Source organism: Bos mutus, chromosome 11 (genome assembly GCF_027580195.1).
Source record: "Bos mutus isolate GX-2022 chromosome 11, NWIPB_WYAK_1.1, whole genome shotgun sequence".
In the NCBI taxonomy this organism is placed as follows: Eukaryota; Metazoa; Chordata; class Mammalia; order Artiodactyla; family Bovidae; genus Bos; species Bos mutus.
The window spans coordinates 81,766,757-81,782,659 of NC_091627.1; the positions used below are offsets into that span (position 1 = coordinate 81,766,757).

A 15,903-nucleotide genomic window follows, 5' to 3' on the forward strand; every position below is an offset into this window, starting at 1 on the left:
GTAAATAACTAGTTGCAACCACTCAGCCTTAAATAAACTGTGACTCAAAACCAAATCACGTGTCTTTCTGTTATATCACAATGCTGCTTCATCAAAGTAGTTGACTTTGGACTGGTTGATCACAGTATTCTAAAACCTTTGCTCTTTAGAGTCTCAGCAATGCTGAACACTTGGGGCTCTTGGGCTTACACCTGCCAAAGCTGGGATGCTCGCGTATCCTAGCTCTGGAGTATTCACCCTGCATCTACCTCTTCTCAGAGTGCAGTTATATCTACTTATCTACTGTGTGTGCATGTCCAGTTGCATCTAACTCTTTGTGACCCCATGGACTGTAAGCCTGTGAGGCCCCTTTGTCCATGGGATTCTTCAAAAGGCAAGAATACTGTAGTGGGTTGCCATGCCATTGTACACGGAATCTTCCTAATCCATGGATCAAACCTGAGTCTCCTGTACCTCCTGCATTGCAGGCAGGTTCTTTACTACTGAGCCACCGGGAATGCCCCCTACTTTATCTATTATGTAGTGTTTAAGAGTGGCTGCCCAGGTATCTCAGTGGTAAAGAATCTGCCTGCCAATGCAGAAGATGCAGGTTCAATACCTGGATTGGGAACATCCCCTGGAGAGGGAAATGACAACCTGCTCCGGTATTCTTGCCTAGGAAATCCCGTGGACAGAGGGGCCTGGTGGGCTACAGTCCATGATGTCGCAAAGAGTTGGACATGACTGAGCAACTGAGCACACACAGTGCTTAAGAGTACAGATTCTTGATCCAGATGACTGACTCTGCCACTCACTAATAGCTGACCTGGGCAAGTTGCTTTTCTGGGCCTCATTTTCCTGTCTAGTAAGATGGAGATGATAATGTTGCAGGAAGGGGGACCCCTTCCAGGGCCCGAAATTGGACTCTTGTCTAACACTCGGAAATGAATTGTCCGAGGAGACACATGCTGAGAAAGCAAGAGATTTTATTGTGAAAGGGCACACGGGTAGAGAGCAGTAGGGAAAGGGAACCCAGGAGAACAGCTCTGCCACATGGCTTGCAGTCTCAGGTTTTATGGTGATGGGATTAGTTTCCGGGCTGTCTTTAGCCAATCATTCTGACTCAGAGTCCTTCCTGGTGGTGCACGCCTTATTCAGCCAAGATGGATGCCAGAGAGAAGGATTCTGGGAGGTGGTCGGACATGCGGTGTCTCCTTTTGACCTTTCCTGAACTCTTCCAGTTGGTGGTGGCTTATTCCCTACCAGGACTTCCTGTCCTAAAACAACTCATGCAAATTGTTACTATGGTGCCTGGCCAGGGTGGGTGGCTTCAGTCAGTGTGCTTCCCCTAACAATAATAGCACCTATATAACATTGGATTGTTGTAAAGATTAAATGAGTTTATTTATGGAAAATGCTATATACAGGTTAGTATCACCCATCAGTTTGCCACATGCTTTCATGAATGCATTATAAATGCACTTATAACACACTTGTGAAAACCTCTGGTTAGATGATAAAGCAAAGACAGGCTTTGTTTTATTCCAGGAGGCAGGAAACTATGAATTGTATACTTCTTTTATACAGTACATTGTATGTAGTGGAGATTCTAAAGACATTTTAAAACTGAACTGAAGGATACTACCAGAACTGAAAGGGGTAGTCCTGTTCTTTCAGGCTCAAGCTCCAGATTTTTCAAATATTTGGGCCACCTCCCCTACACTCCCCACCTCATTTATCTCCAAGCGCATAGCCCACTAAAAGGATGAATAATCAGTTCCCATAAAGCTTAGGCAAGAGTAAAAATCAGTTCTGAGAACTGTGCAAAATTTATGTCCCTGTGCCTTAAGTTCGTAGGAAATGTAGATGTATTTCCTCTACATAAAGCTCAGGAGACTATCTTTATACATTGATATTATTGGGGTGAAACCCCAACAGCTTGCAGGAGGTGTTTCCAACTTTTCTTATTTGTTCCACACTGCTCCTAGATTGCCAGAGAAGCCTAGCTACGGGTGCATACTCCTGGGCCAACCGAGTGAGAGCTGGACGCTTCACGAGGTGACCTTAAGTAGGGGAGGAGTTAAGATTGGTAAAGGTGGAGCTTTCAAAAAACTACCAGGAGGCTGCCCGGAAGCACGGGCTCTCGGGGAGGGAAGGAGGGTACTCTTCCCGCCCCGCCCCTGCCGCCCTAGGCCCCGCCCCACTCCCCGCCCCGAGCCCGTCCTCTCAACCCTGACAAGTCCCTCAGCCTCCGGCTAGATCTGCTGGGCGCTTGCGCAATTCTTAGGGCGTCCTGGCACTGCCAGACTCTGTTTAAACATGAGGGAAAGATGGATGCTCATATTTTCTGCACACCGTGCAACAGCGGCTTTCCGCCGTAGAGCTGGGTTTTGCCTTTTTGGCCCTGAGAACCCGGCTTTTTGTTCCCTTACGTGGCTTAAGAGGGCATGTTTTAAGTTAGGCGGTTCCCGGGCAGCCCGCCTTTGACGCAGGGTCCTTAGGCTGAGACTTCGGCCCACACCCGGGAAGGCGGGGTCCTTCTCTGGGGCAGTCGCGCGGGCAGTGGCTGCGGGAAGTCCACACGGGGCGTCATGTATTATAAGTTCAGTGGCTTCACGCAGAAGTTGGCCGGAGCATGGGCTTCCGACGCCTATAGCCCTCAGGTAAGGGTCGTGCGGCGCGGGTTCGGACAGGGGAAGTAGCGGCCCGGGTCTCACGGTGCGCCTGGCAGTCTCGGCACCCGAGCCAGGCGAGGCTTCTGCCCGCGCTTCGGTTTTCTTGGCCCCTCATGTCTTCTCACCCACTTGCTGCAGCCATGGAGCTCCTAATTCTGTAGCTGCTCCCCTGGCTAGCTGGTGTCTGGTGTGGACGTTGTGCCTGGCACTCTAGGAGTCAAGGTGACTCCCGAGGTCGTTGCTTATAGGTCGTGGGGGTGGCTTGTGGCGCCAGAATGGGACCCGACAGAGTCCGAAGTTTGGCCCTGCCCTTTTAGAGGAGAACCAGCCTTTCAGGCGCCTCATGCTCCCTTGTCACTCTACTGCTGCAGCCTAAAACACAGTTTCATCCATTCACCGGATTTGGGAGCTGGGGTGACGGCAACATCGGAAGCCATAGGACAGGAGGGGCTGTGTGATCAGAATTAGGAGACTTAATGAGTTAATTCCGGAGAAGGCAATGGCACCCCACTCCAGTACTCTTGCCTGGAAAATCCCATGGACGGAGGAGCCTGGAAGGCTGCATTCCATGGGGTCGCTGAGGGTCGGACACGACTGAGCGACTTCACTTTCACTTTTCACTTTCACGCATTGGAGAAGGAAATGGCAACCCACTCCAGTGTTCTTGCCTGGAGAATCCCAGGGACGGGGGAGCCTGGTGGGCTGCCGTCTCTGGGGTCGCACAGAGTCGGACACGACTGAAGCTACTTAGCAGCAGCAGCAGCAGCAGCAGCAGCAATGAGTTAATTCAAATGTTTGGGTGAGTCTTCGTAGTTAACGTGCAAAGAGCTGACATTTTCCCAGCTGTAAAGTGGTTGACGGTTGCTTTTGAATGGTTTGAAAAGTATTTCGAGTTCGTTCAGATTTTGCCTGAGCGAATTGAAGGATCAGTCTCCAGCTGAGAGTGTAGAGGTGAAGGGCTTTTAGAGTCCCAGATTCTTAATTTAGGCTCAGATCTTGGTTTAGCTGCTTTCATTTTATGACCTTGACCAAGTTAATTCATTGTGAGCTCAGTTTTCTCTAGAGCAGCTGTAATACAGATTAAATGAGGTGTGTGTCAGGTGACCAGCAATCGTTGGCAGGTGGCTGTTACTGGATAAGCTGTTCTCTAGAAACTAGGTCTGAGATACCATCATTTTCATTCCTCATCCTCAGAGTAGGTAGGAAAGGGGTGATGAGATAATGCAGTTGGAGAACTGGATAGAATAGTAAGGGCCCCAGGTGGGATGTAAAGAATGCTCCATTGTTACTTCCTCCTCATTCTGTGAAACACTGCAGCATGCTCAAGGGGGAGATGTTTAAGAATGATTTCAGTCTAAGAATAGATATGCTGTTAATGGGGCTTCCCTGGTGGCTCAGACCTAAAGAATCTGTCTGCAATATAGGAGGCCCTGGTTGGATCCCTGGGTCAGGAAGATCCCCTGGAGAACGAAATGGCAACCCAGTCCAGTATTCTTGCCTGGGAAATTCCACAGACAGAGGAGCCAGGCGGCCTGCAGTCCTTGCAGTGCAAGAGTCCGACACCAATTAGCGACTAAACCACCACAGGATAAAGAGGGCAAGAAAAAGTGCAAGTTTTTTGGGGGTGTGGGGTTGGGGAGTAAGGGTCCGGATTGAGCTCATGGTAATATGTCTTGTCTGGTTGCAGCTGGGTTTATGAATATGAAGTTTAATAGATCTAGGTGTCTTCAGCCCATAGGTGGTAGTAGAAGCTGTGGTGGGAGAAGATCATCCAGGGACCACATTAGGAAAGAATGATGGAGTTTTGATCAGATTGCAGAAACATGAAAGGAGAGTTCAGTTCAGTTCAGTCGTTCAGTCGCTCAGTCGTGTCCGACTCTTTGCGACCCCATGAATTGCAGCATGCCAGGCCTCCCTGTCCATCACCAACTACCGGAGTTCACTCCAACACATCCATCGAGTGAGTGATGCCATCCAGCCATCTCATCCTCTGTCGTCCCCTTCTCCTGCCCCCAATCCCTCCCAGCATCAGAGTCTTTTCCAATGAGTCAACTCTTTGCATGAGGAGGCCAAAGTATTGGAGTTTCAGCTTTAGCATCAGTCCTTCCAAAGAACACCCAGGGCTTATCTCCTTTAGAATGGACTGGTTGGATCTCCTTGCAGTCCAAGGGACTCTCAAGAGAAAGGAGAGTGAAGGAGGAAAATTTATCAAAAAAAAATTTGAGGATTAGAAGGAATTGACAATAGTGACTGGCTTTGCAGATTATAAGAAATAACCATTTCTATTCATATTGGCTTCTGCTGTAAAGCAAATACTCTTCTATAGAGATGTATTTTTCAGCACATGGATCTTAAAATGTTGCAATTTGAGTTTTGACAAACACACCGTGTAACCCACACTTACAAACATATATAACATTACCTCACCCCTAGGAAGTTCCTTTTTATTCTTGCCCTGTCAGTCCCTGTCTATCTTCCTGTTCTTTTTTATATCACTAGATAGAGATAGTTTTGCCTGTTTTTGAATTTCATATAAATGGAACCACACAGTGCTGTTTTGTATAAACCTCTAATTTATCAGTATTTTTGAGGTTCATTCATGTTATATGTATTCCTTTTATTGCAGTACAGAATTTCATTGTATGAATATATCACAGTCGATCTTTTCCATTGGTTGTAGAATTTCTTTTAATAGAGTTCTAGCATAATTTAGATTTTTTTGTTGTTTTTTAGTCGCTAAGTCGTGTCTGACTCTCTGCGACCTCGTGAACTGCAGCACACCAGACTTCTCTGTCCTTTACTGTCTCTCAGAGTTTGCTTAAACTCATGTCCATTGAGTGATGCCATCCAACCATCTCATCCTCTCGCCCTCTTCTCCTGCCCTCAGTGTTTCCTAGCACCAGGGTCTTTTCCAATGAGTCGGTTCTTTGCATCAGGTGGCCAGAGTATTGGAGCTTCAGCTTCACCACCAGTCCTTCCAATGACTATTCAGGGTTGGTTTCCTTTAGGATTGACAGGTTTGATTTCCTTGCTGTCCACGAACTCTCTTACCTAGTAAGAAAAAGTGAAATTTTAAACTAAAACTGACAATCCTGAAATTAAATTAACACTTTGAGCAGATATTACCACAAGATGCATTTGGTACAGATAAGGACTTCAGAGTTCTAGGATTACTTGAATTGGTGTTTCTCTTGAGAATTTGAACTTCTTAGTTAGTTCAGGATTCAAGTTATGTTGAAAGAAACAATATTGTCTAGGCTTTATATGAATTGTAGACTTCAGCGTGATTGTTACTGATATCCCCAAACCAAGTATTCTGACTTTGGTTATTAGGAGTACTTCAATTTTTCCTTTCTTGGAAACACTTAAGGTGTAAAATTTTGTAAATGTAAAATGTTGATGTTTGTAATTGTCAGTATTATGTAAAGTGAATACTCCAGTATGCATTGAGTAACCTATTAATGGAAAAGCTAGTTCTGTAACAAAAGTACAGGTAGATTTATAAGTCAGCCTGATGGCAAGTGATTGGGAGGGTATTTTCCAGTGGTTGAGTGAAAAGCATTTTCCCTACTTCTCTGTGTCCTGTGTCAAAAGTGAAAGTGAAGTCGCTCAGTCGTGTCCTGTGTCAAAAATAGAGGCCAATAAGCATTTGGAAAGATATGCTTTCAACATCATAAGTCATTAGGGAAATAAAAATCAAAATCGCAAGGAGATACCTCTTCATACCTGCTTTAAAAGGAAAAAAAAGACAGCAGAATGTGAATGTGGAGAAACTGGACCCTGCTGCATTGTGGTGGGAATGTGCAATCGGACAGCCTCTTTGGAATACAGTTCGGCATTTTCTAAAGCAGTGAAGCATAGTCTTACCATATGATCCAGCAGTTCTTCTCGTTAAGATGGTAGGATATTCTGGGTTAAGGGAATTGCGAGAATGAAGGGGAAGAGTGGGGCTGCAAGGGAATCATTGGGTAGGTCACTTTGGCTGTGCTGGATGGAGGTGGAACATGATGGAAGGACTTTTGTGAGACATGAATAGGAATTTCCAAAGCAACTGGATGCGGAAAGTTGTGGGTGAGTCTTGACCAGAGCTTGAAACAAGGCATGCGTCTTCCCTTTACTTTCATGACAGGTTGGTGATGACGGAGTGTGTATCATGATCAAAACTGTGTTTGAAAAGATACTCTGACTGGGAGAGACCAGTGCCAGGGATGTCTTGTACTCACAGAAGAGTTCGGGGTCTTCTCAGTAAGAGTAGAGGGAGAATCAGAGGTCTGGAGGGTGCGTACTGAGCACCTGCTGAAGGAGATTTTGGAAATGAGGAAGGAGGACTTCAGGATGACTGGGTAATGGAAGAATGGTGGTGCTTTACATAGAAACAGGGATGTTTCTGTGAGAAACAGCTGGGTGAATTTTGAACACTCTGAGTGTGAAGTATCCAGGAAACATTGGTGGTGATACCTAGCTGGCAATTAGAAATGAAGGACTCAGTCATTGCTGATTGAAACTTGTTTGTGGTCCTAAATCAGAATGAAAGCGCTCCTAAGTTTCTATCATTTAAAAATTAAAACATTTTTGGAATACTTCTCTTATTTCTCCACCCTCTTCCTCCTCCTCAAACCTAAAAGATGAAAGGGAAAACTTTGGGCCAGTCAGTTTTGAGTCAGTTTTGAGTTTTTAAAAGTAAAAATTTGGAGCAGCTAAAAGAGACTAGGAAGAACTCAGCTACGAAACGTGGTAACAGGTGAATGGCTCTTCATCAGTTTTAGAGGTAGTGATTGTGTAAATAGCTAAGAGATTCTATACTGAGCAAAACCTGTGATTTCTACTTGGTCTCCAGTCCGCTTATTTTAAGAACAGCTTTCAGTTGTTTGCTTGTTGCTCTGGGATGTGTGGGAGGCTCTACCATCAAGTGCTAATTTTCATGACTTTGGTTCTGAAACCTGCAAGTCTACACAGCATTGAAACTGTAGGCTTCCTTAGTTTATTAGTACATTCAGCAAATATTTACTAAATGTTCTCTGTGCCAGTTGCTTTTCTAAGTCTTGGGAAGTAAGAAAAGTGAACAGAATATGCCTAAATTCTGCCCTCGTGGGGCTTCCATTGCGGTAGGGAGGGAGAGAGTGTGTTAGATGGTCATGGTGCCATGGAGAAAAATACGGCAGGGAAGGGGAGAGATGGTTAGCAGTGTATGGAGCGGGACACGCATTGTTTAAAAACGGTGGTGGTGGTAAGGGGAGGTCTCACTGAGGTGACATGAGGTGAGGGTGCATGCCATGTAAACACCTGGAGAGAGCATTCTAGGCAGAGGGAACATGCCGGGCTTGGGAGGCGTAAAGGGCTTTTCTAGAATTCTGGGGAAGAGAACGAGGATGGTGTAAAGTGGGGGCTGGTGAGGAGTGCATCTCGTGGGGTTCTGAATGTCCTTTCAAGTACCTTGAGCTTTGCTCAGGGGGATTGGAGGCCTTTGGGAGGGTTTGAGTTAAGTAGTGACAACCTCTGTTTTAACACAATTACTGGTTGCTGCGTTAAGAGTAGACTGCAAGGCAGGAAAGATGGAATGGAGGCAGGGTGAGCACTTAGGAGGCTGTTATAAAAATCTAGGAGTTTGGAACAGGATGTGGATTGGTGAAGATAGATGAGAAGTGGTCACATTCTAAATATAATTTGAGTGCAGAACCAAAAATATTTTCAAACGCGTGAGTGAATGGTATGAAGAACAATTGCAAGGTTTTTGGCCCAAGTACCTGGAAGGATGGCATTGTCATTTATTGAGATGAGGAGGGACATATTTGAGGCTCATAATTATAGGCTGGGGCAGCCATAGGTCTGGAAGAGACATTCAGTTCAGTTCAGTTCAGTTGCTCAGTCGTGTCCGACTCTTTGCGACCCCATGAATCGCAGCACGCCAGGCCTCCCTGTCCATAACCAGCTCCCGGAGTTCACTCAAACTCACATCCATCCAGTTGGTGATGCCATCCAGCCATCTCATCCTCTGTCGTCCCCTTCTCCTCCTGCCCCCAATCCCTCCCAGCATCAGAGTCTTTTCCAATGAGTCAACTCTTCGCCTGAGGTGGCCAAAGTACTGGAGTTTCAGCTTTAGCATCAGTCCTTCCAAAGAACACCCAGGGCTGATCTCCTTTAGAAAGGACTGGTTGGATCTCCTTGCATAGGTGAAGGGATTTGCTCTAGATCCCTTCCTGTAAATACAGCTTCCTGGTCTGCTCTTGAGAACCCTAGTGCTAGTCTTACCTAGCTGCCTTGAAACACTGGAAACATGACTGCTCTTCAGTTGTTGGGAGGTTTAATGATGGGGGCGGAGGGGGGACTTCACTTTATTTTTTCACTTTCATGCATTGGAGAAGGAAATGGTAACCCACTCCAGTGTTCTTGCCTGGAGAATCCCAGGGACGGGGGAGCCTGGTGGGCTGCCATCTATGGGGTCGCACAGAGTTGGACACGACTGAAGCAACTTAGCAGCAGGGTGAAGTACTTAACACCTTATCCATTCTTTTTACCTTTGGGGCCAAGACAGCTTATTATTGATAGTATGATTTAATAAACATGTGGATTTGAACCTCATCTAACTACAGCATTTCTGAGCTTTGTTTTAATCATCTGTTATTTGGGCTGATAATACTTAATTTATGGGGTTGATGTGAAGAGTAAATTTAGTTGTAAAGATTGTATAAGAACCTGAAAAGATGCTTATTAAAAGTGAGAAAAGCAGAATGTGGGGTTTTGCACTGTGACTACAAAGATTAAAATATGCTTATGAAAAACAGATTGGAGGAGAATATACAGTTCACAGTCACTGATCGGATAAGATAATGGGATTATAGGTGATTTAAATATTTGATATTCTAAACTTTTACAATGTTATAAATGGAAATACAGAATTATTTAAAACTGTTTAGGTGGTTAATATTCCTGTTTTCAGATGATCTTGTTCAAACACTTTGCTGTAGTTTTGAATCACTTTACTGGTGAGCAGACACCAAGAAATTAGGTGCAATCCTATCTCAAAGTGCTCTCACATTAGTCCTGTCAAAACGTGAATTTAATTTCAAGCCATTTTGGCAGTTGCTTGGTATGAAGTGTTTTTAAATTTTTGCAATTCGAGGGGAAGTGATCATTAGGAGAAAATACAAAGAGTTCACAGAATGGTAAGGGAATGTCTAATCTCTAGCTTAAAGAGAGATCTCTTATATAGCCTTGTTATCTCAGTAGTTGGAACCCCTGTTCCTATCTGTGGCTCCTGAGTCTCTGAGTGTGTTATAGTCCAGATGTAGACTCACAGCAAGCAGACTTTCTCTTTAAGCGTTGTTTTTGAGCAGTGGTTGACGGGAGGTAGCACGGGCAGGTAGTACGTAAATGCCAGGGCCACATTTGGGTCTTTTTTTTTTTTTTTAATTTATCTATTTTGGCTGGGCTGGCTCTTCACTGTTGCTCGGGCTCTTCTCTAGTTGCGGTGAGTGGGCTGCTCTCTAGTTGCGCTGTGCCGGCTTCTCATCACGGTGGCTTCTCCTGTTGCGGAGCACAGGCCCTAGGGTGTGTGGGCTTCAGTGGCCGTGGCTCCTGGGTCTGGAGCACAGGCTTCAGTAGCTGTGGCGCGGGCTAGTTGCTCCGAGGCAGGAGGGATCTTCCCAGATCAGGGATCAAACCCATGTCTCCTGCACTGGCAGGCAGATTCTTTCCACTGAGTCACCAGGGAAGCCCTAGATCTATGTTTTTGTTATGTGTTCTCAGGCAAGTTACCCTTTCTGATCCAGTTTTCTCCTCTGTAAAAAGGGAAAGGTAACACCGTACTGAGATTGCTGTCGGGATTAAATGGAATTATGCATATGAAATTCTTAACATGATGCTGGGCACATAATAGGAGCTTAGTAGATATTAGCTGTTATTATTCCGTAACATTAATATCCGTAACGACAGAGATCGTGTCTTATTCATTATGTATTTTCATTATAGAGTAAGTCCTCAGTAAAATAAGTTAAATGAGTGAAAACAGGACAGAAAAAAGGCCATGATTCATTCCCATTTATGGGATCCTGTCAGAAGAAATAGAAGCCAAGTTTACTTTAATACCTTTCTGTTGCTCTGTTGATCCCAGTGCTTGCCTGGTGAAAGTAACACTGTGATCTTTAAGTCTCTTGTTAATTACAGATAAAGTTAGAATTTTTTTTTTTTGAAGAGGTTAAGAAAAGTCTGACAACTCTGTTAATTTGAGCAAAAGGTTTCGTTTTTCATCTGTAAAATGGAAGGGCTGAACTTGAACTTTGCTTTCTAACTTTAAGATTTTATTTTTCTGAGTTAGAATTTAATATGAAAGGGTTAGAAAAAGGAGTTCCTTAATGTGACCCTTAAGTTCCTTAATATCATCTGCAGGTTATTTTGGAGAATCGTTTATCTGCCACTGTAGGTTTATTCCATCAGGTAGAAACCCAGAGTTACCCTTAGGTTCCTTTTTACAAAAACAGTTTTCTTGAGATATAATCCGCATATCATACATTCATTCATTTTAAAGTGTACAATTGAATGGTTTTAGTGTATTCACAGAGAACATGCAATCATTACCATGTTAATTTCAGAGCACTTTTATCATCCCAGAAAGAAAGCTGTTATCAGCCATCACCCGCCTTCCTTAGCACCCTCCCTCCCCTCCCTCAGTAACCACTAACTTACTTTCTGTAAATATCCCTGTTCAGGACTTTGATATGAATGGGGTCATAAGCTTTGTGATCTTTTGTGACTGGTTGCTTCTCCTCAGTGTATGTTTTTGAGGTTTATCCGTACTGCAGCATGCACCAGTGCTTCATTTGTCTCCCCCTCCCAGGTTCTTTTTATCAGTAAGACTGTGTTCTCCCTTTATCCATTCATGTGGCCGGGGGAGCGGTTGTCTCCTCACGTCTCATTCAGCTTACGTTTATTGACTGCTGCTGTGTACCAAACACCGCCTCAGGCGCATACTACTTCACGCAGTCCACTCTGCATTTGTCATCAACATGTCACACATGAGGACACTGAGGTTTTCTTTTTTATTTCTCTCTCTGTCTATATGTGTGTGTGTGTGTGTATTTAAAGATTTATTTATTTACTTTGGCTACTCTGGGTCTTCCTTGCTGCATGGGCTTTCTCTGGTGTGGCAAGTGGGGCTACTCTTCGTTGCAGTGTGTGGGCTTACTGCGATGGCTTCCCTCGTGGAGCACAGGCTCTAGGCACACGGGCTTCACTAGTTGTGGCTCTGGGGCTCTAGAGGGCAGGCTTGGCGGTTGTGGTGCGCTGGCTTAGTTGCTCCATGGTGTGTGGAATCTTCCCAGGCCAGGGATCGAACCCGTGTCCCTTGCATTGAAAGGCAGTTTCTTAACCACGGGATCATAGGGAAGCCCTGAGATATGTTTTATAACTTATGGATTTATTAATGCCAGAAAGTTCAGTTACTCTAATTGTTTTGTTTCCTGGTCCTGAAAGATGGCTGTCTTCCCATTACAAGCTCTTCCAAACTGAGTATTTCTTTACCGTGTGTCTGCAAAGTTTCTGAAGTCCACTTCAGGGATCAAGATATTGGTACACCTGCACACTCAGAGGAGAAAACGAACAGTGAGGTTTCCTTTGAAATTTAACTCAAAGTTCCTACAGATTGTAACTGTTTTACTGGTTGGATGAGAAGACGGACACGATGGGTGTATCTGGATTCCCCAGATTGGGTCTTTGCTGTGGTTTGCTTCCTTACCATCCCCCTCCTCCACCTTCACAGACAAGAGAGTTCTTGACTGTATTTGCTCTGGGAAAGCGGGTCAGGGTGTTGTGTTCAAAGTTTAAGAACTTCAAATGCTATATAATGTGGAGATGGAGATACTTTCCTTCTCTCTGTGTGGTGGAATCACTGCCTGCCCTGTTCCAGACAGCCTGTTCCTGGAAAGGTTTGTTCACAGGCCCAGATACACTTTAAACTTGACCAATTTCCTTGTTTCCTACAGGGATTAAGACCTGTTGTTTCCACAGAAGCACCGCCTATCATATTTGCCACACCAACTAAACTGAGCTCCGGTCCCACTGCATATGACTATGCTGGGAAAAACACAGTTCCAGAGCTGCAGAAGTTGTTCCAGGTCAGAGAAGACGCTCTTAAGAACAGTGACGGCTGTGAAATGAATAGGCTTAAAACACCCTTTGAAATTGAGTCTTAGTCTAATTTGCTACTCACTCACCTGTTTTTCCTTGAATAAAATCCTCTGTATTTTAGTTTGAGCCATTAACTGGTAGAACTTCGTGTAGAAAGAAACTGATAAAAGAAGGGAGGATGAGTCATTTCCTCCTCAGTATTTAAGGGTGTACAGATTTTTAAATTGCATATGTAGCTGTTGATCATCACTGGGTGGAGGAAGCAATAGCATATATAATGTATAATAGCATTGTGATTTATCCAAGATGTCTTTGGCTTTGTGACACATGCAGTGACTTTAGGCAATGTTTTCTTTTAATTGTTTTTTGCGTGCTTGATACTAAAATTCACCAGGCTGTTGGTAGAAGTGGAGAAGTCTCTCTTGGGTTTGCTGATTAGCAGAGAGAAGCTCAGATTGGATTTTAAAATATTATTAATGTTACTCTACATACAGATAGTTGAGAGGTCAGTGACTCGACTGTATTTCAGGCATTGTGGCAGTGGCAGTAGCTGTTGCTGTCGCTGGAAGGGAGCTTCCTCTTCCTCAAAAATATGTCCAGATGAGAACTTTTGATCAGTTTACTCTTTTTTTATCTGAGAAGTAAGACTTGGGCATTTGGGGTCTTGAGTTGGGGTGGGGAGGGATTTTTGAGACTGTGCAAAACAATGGGTTAAATATTTTATGGAGTTTTGTTATTAAATAGGGGTTTAGCAGTTTTACAGAAGGAAGGCAGTTGAATACAAAATGGCCTTGAACCGATTAATTGACCTGGTGTGCTCAGACTGCATCCACGAATGATCAGAAGTCAGATTAAATGAAAGCATTTCTTATGCTTACAAGCCTTTAATTAGCTGCTGATTACCTTTGCCTTAAAAAAAAAGTCACCAGTGCTCCTTTTGTAATTTAGCAATATTCCTTAGAAATTTGGAATTTGTTGCATGCATATTTCAGAGACTGCATTTTGGAGAATGACTTTTGTCTTACAGACTTCAGCTGCATTTGTAAGAAAATATACCAAGCGTTTTAGTTCACATTCTAGTAGATTTGGGCTTTTTCCGCTGCAGCAGGTTGGTGGGTTAATTATAAGGTAGAGGCCTTTGTTCTATACTAGCCTAAATCGTGAAAATCTTTTTCTTATCAGCTATGTCCTTGATAATTCTCTTTCTAGAAATCTGACGGTGTGCCCATCCACCTGAAACGAGGCCTGCCTGACCAAATGCTATACCGGACCACCATGGCGCTGACAGTGGGAGGGACCATCTACTGCCTGATCGCCCTCTACATGGCATCACAGCCCAGAAACAAATGAGTTAGGCTGCAGAGGACTGGTTTGCTTGTCGGCATAAATCCTTTGAATTTTCATTTTTCATTATTTCTGTAATTTTTTTTGTTTTTTACTTGAATATCCCACTTAACATTCTTAAAGAAAAGCAGAAAGATATTAAGACAATATTTTGGTTTGTTATGAAAATGCACATGGCCTGCCAGAGCTCATTCAGCAGTTAAAACTATTGTTTAAAGAAATGATGTTGCTCTCTGCACTTGGGCTCCTAATTTCCCTGGAGCTTCTGAATGGAGGTCACACACAGGCTCATTAGCGGCCATCTGTGCTGAGGTCCTTGGGGACTTCTGGTGGCTATTGAACAGGGGAGGGGCAGCCTTTCTGGATTAGGATGTGACTGAGGAAGGAAGACAGAAGCTCAGGCCAGGCACATGAAAATGTTAGCCACCTTGGGAATTTTTCTGTCTTGCAGTTCAATGTTAATAGAAATTATTTGCAGCCTGCCTCCGTTTGTTGGGCAGTTTGTTTCAAAGGGTTATTTGCGTCATCTCAGATCTTCAGTGAAATTTTATGTGTAATTGTTATGTATTTATTCCACCATGGGAACAGAGAACACCTGTTTAGTGTTGCACTTTAGACCAATGTCTGTTTTATTAATACAGCTGTGACACAGATTCTCCTTTACCTTTTAAAAATGTTATGCCTTTGAATTGTGATTTATTTTAATTGTGGAATAAATACATGAATGAAAAAATCTCAACTTTGAAGTCCTTCTAAATAAATTTTCAAAGTACTTTCAGAAAAACATCAGAGGCATCTTATACCCGAGTCTAATTTCTTTCTTTTTAATTAGACACCAGATAATCTTTGCAAAATGGTTCCTCAAAGTCAAGTAACAGGAGGCAAATGGCACGTTGATGATTACCATATGGTTCCTTATAAGAAGCTGCCTGACTCTTCTGAAATGTGCGTGTAACACACAGTTCATTTAGACAGTAATTTCCTGTGCTGTCATAACTGGTAGACTTCACATGCTCTCTATTAATGCTGGAAAAGGTGGAATTTTATTATTATAAAGTCGTGGTCTGTCTTTTGCCATAGCAAAGAACAGTGACCTCTTACTGAAGATAAAATGCAGCTTATGAAAACACTCAATATTCTCACAGGCTAGGAACCTCTTATTTGTCTATACAAGTCTAAACTTCCCTGGTATTTCCTCGAAGTTTCTATTTTGAAATATTTCAGACTACAGAAAGACTGTAAGAATGGTATAGTATACACCTGTCCGTGCACATCTTCACTTAGATGAACAGTTATCAATATATTGTCCCCTTTGCTTTTTCTTACTCTCTCAAACACAGGCACACACATATTTGGTTTTTGCTGAATCATTTAAGATAAAGCTGTGGAATTGTAATTCAGCCATACATACTTGAGGCAGGATCTCCTACGAATGAGGACATTTCATTATCATGTCCCTTTAGTCTCCTTTTATGCAGAACAGTCCACTGTCCTTCATGATCTTGACCACTTTGAAGAGTTCAGGGCAGTATTTTGTATAGCATCCTTCAATTTGGATTTGTCTTACTGTCTCCTCAGGATTGGATTCAGGCTGAGCAGTTTTGTCAGGAATTTTTCATATATGGTGTGATGTCATTGTATCAAGTGGTACTTGATACCAGTTTGTCCCATTATTGGAGATTTGAAGTTGGTTAACTTAATCAGGGCTTCCCTGGTGGCTCAGATGGTAAGGAATCTGCCTGCAATGTGGGAGAACTGGTTTCCATCCCCGGGTTGGGAAGAT

The 15,903-nt window shown here is 43.6% G+C and overlaps 1 protein-coding gene across 1 annotated transcript; it reads left to right on the forward strand.

Moving 5' to 3' along the window:
• Positions 1-2,484: 2,484 nt before the first annotated feature.
• On the forward strand, positions 2,485-14,859 carry COX7A2L (cytochrome c oxidase subunit 7A2 like). Its single transcript, XM_005902553.3, has 3 exons — positions 2,485-2,642; positions 12,632-12,763; positions 13,986-14,859. Exons 1-3 carry the CDS (start codon positions 2,571-2,573, stop codon positions 14,124-14,126), a joined length of 345 nt encoding a protein of 114 aa, XP_005902615.1. The 5' UTR covers positions 2,485-2,570; the 3' UTR covers positions 14,127-14,859.
• Positions 14,860-15,903: the final 1,044 nt, after the last annotated feature.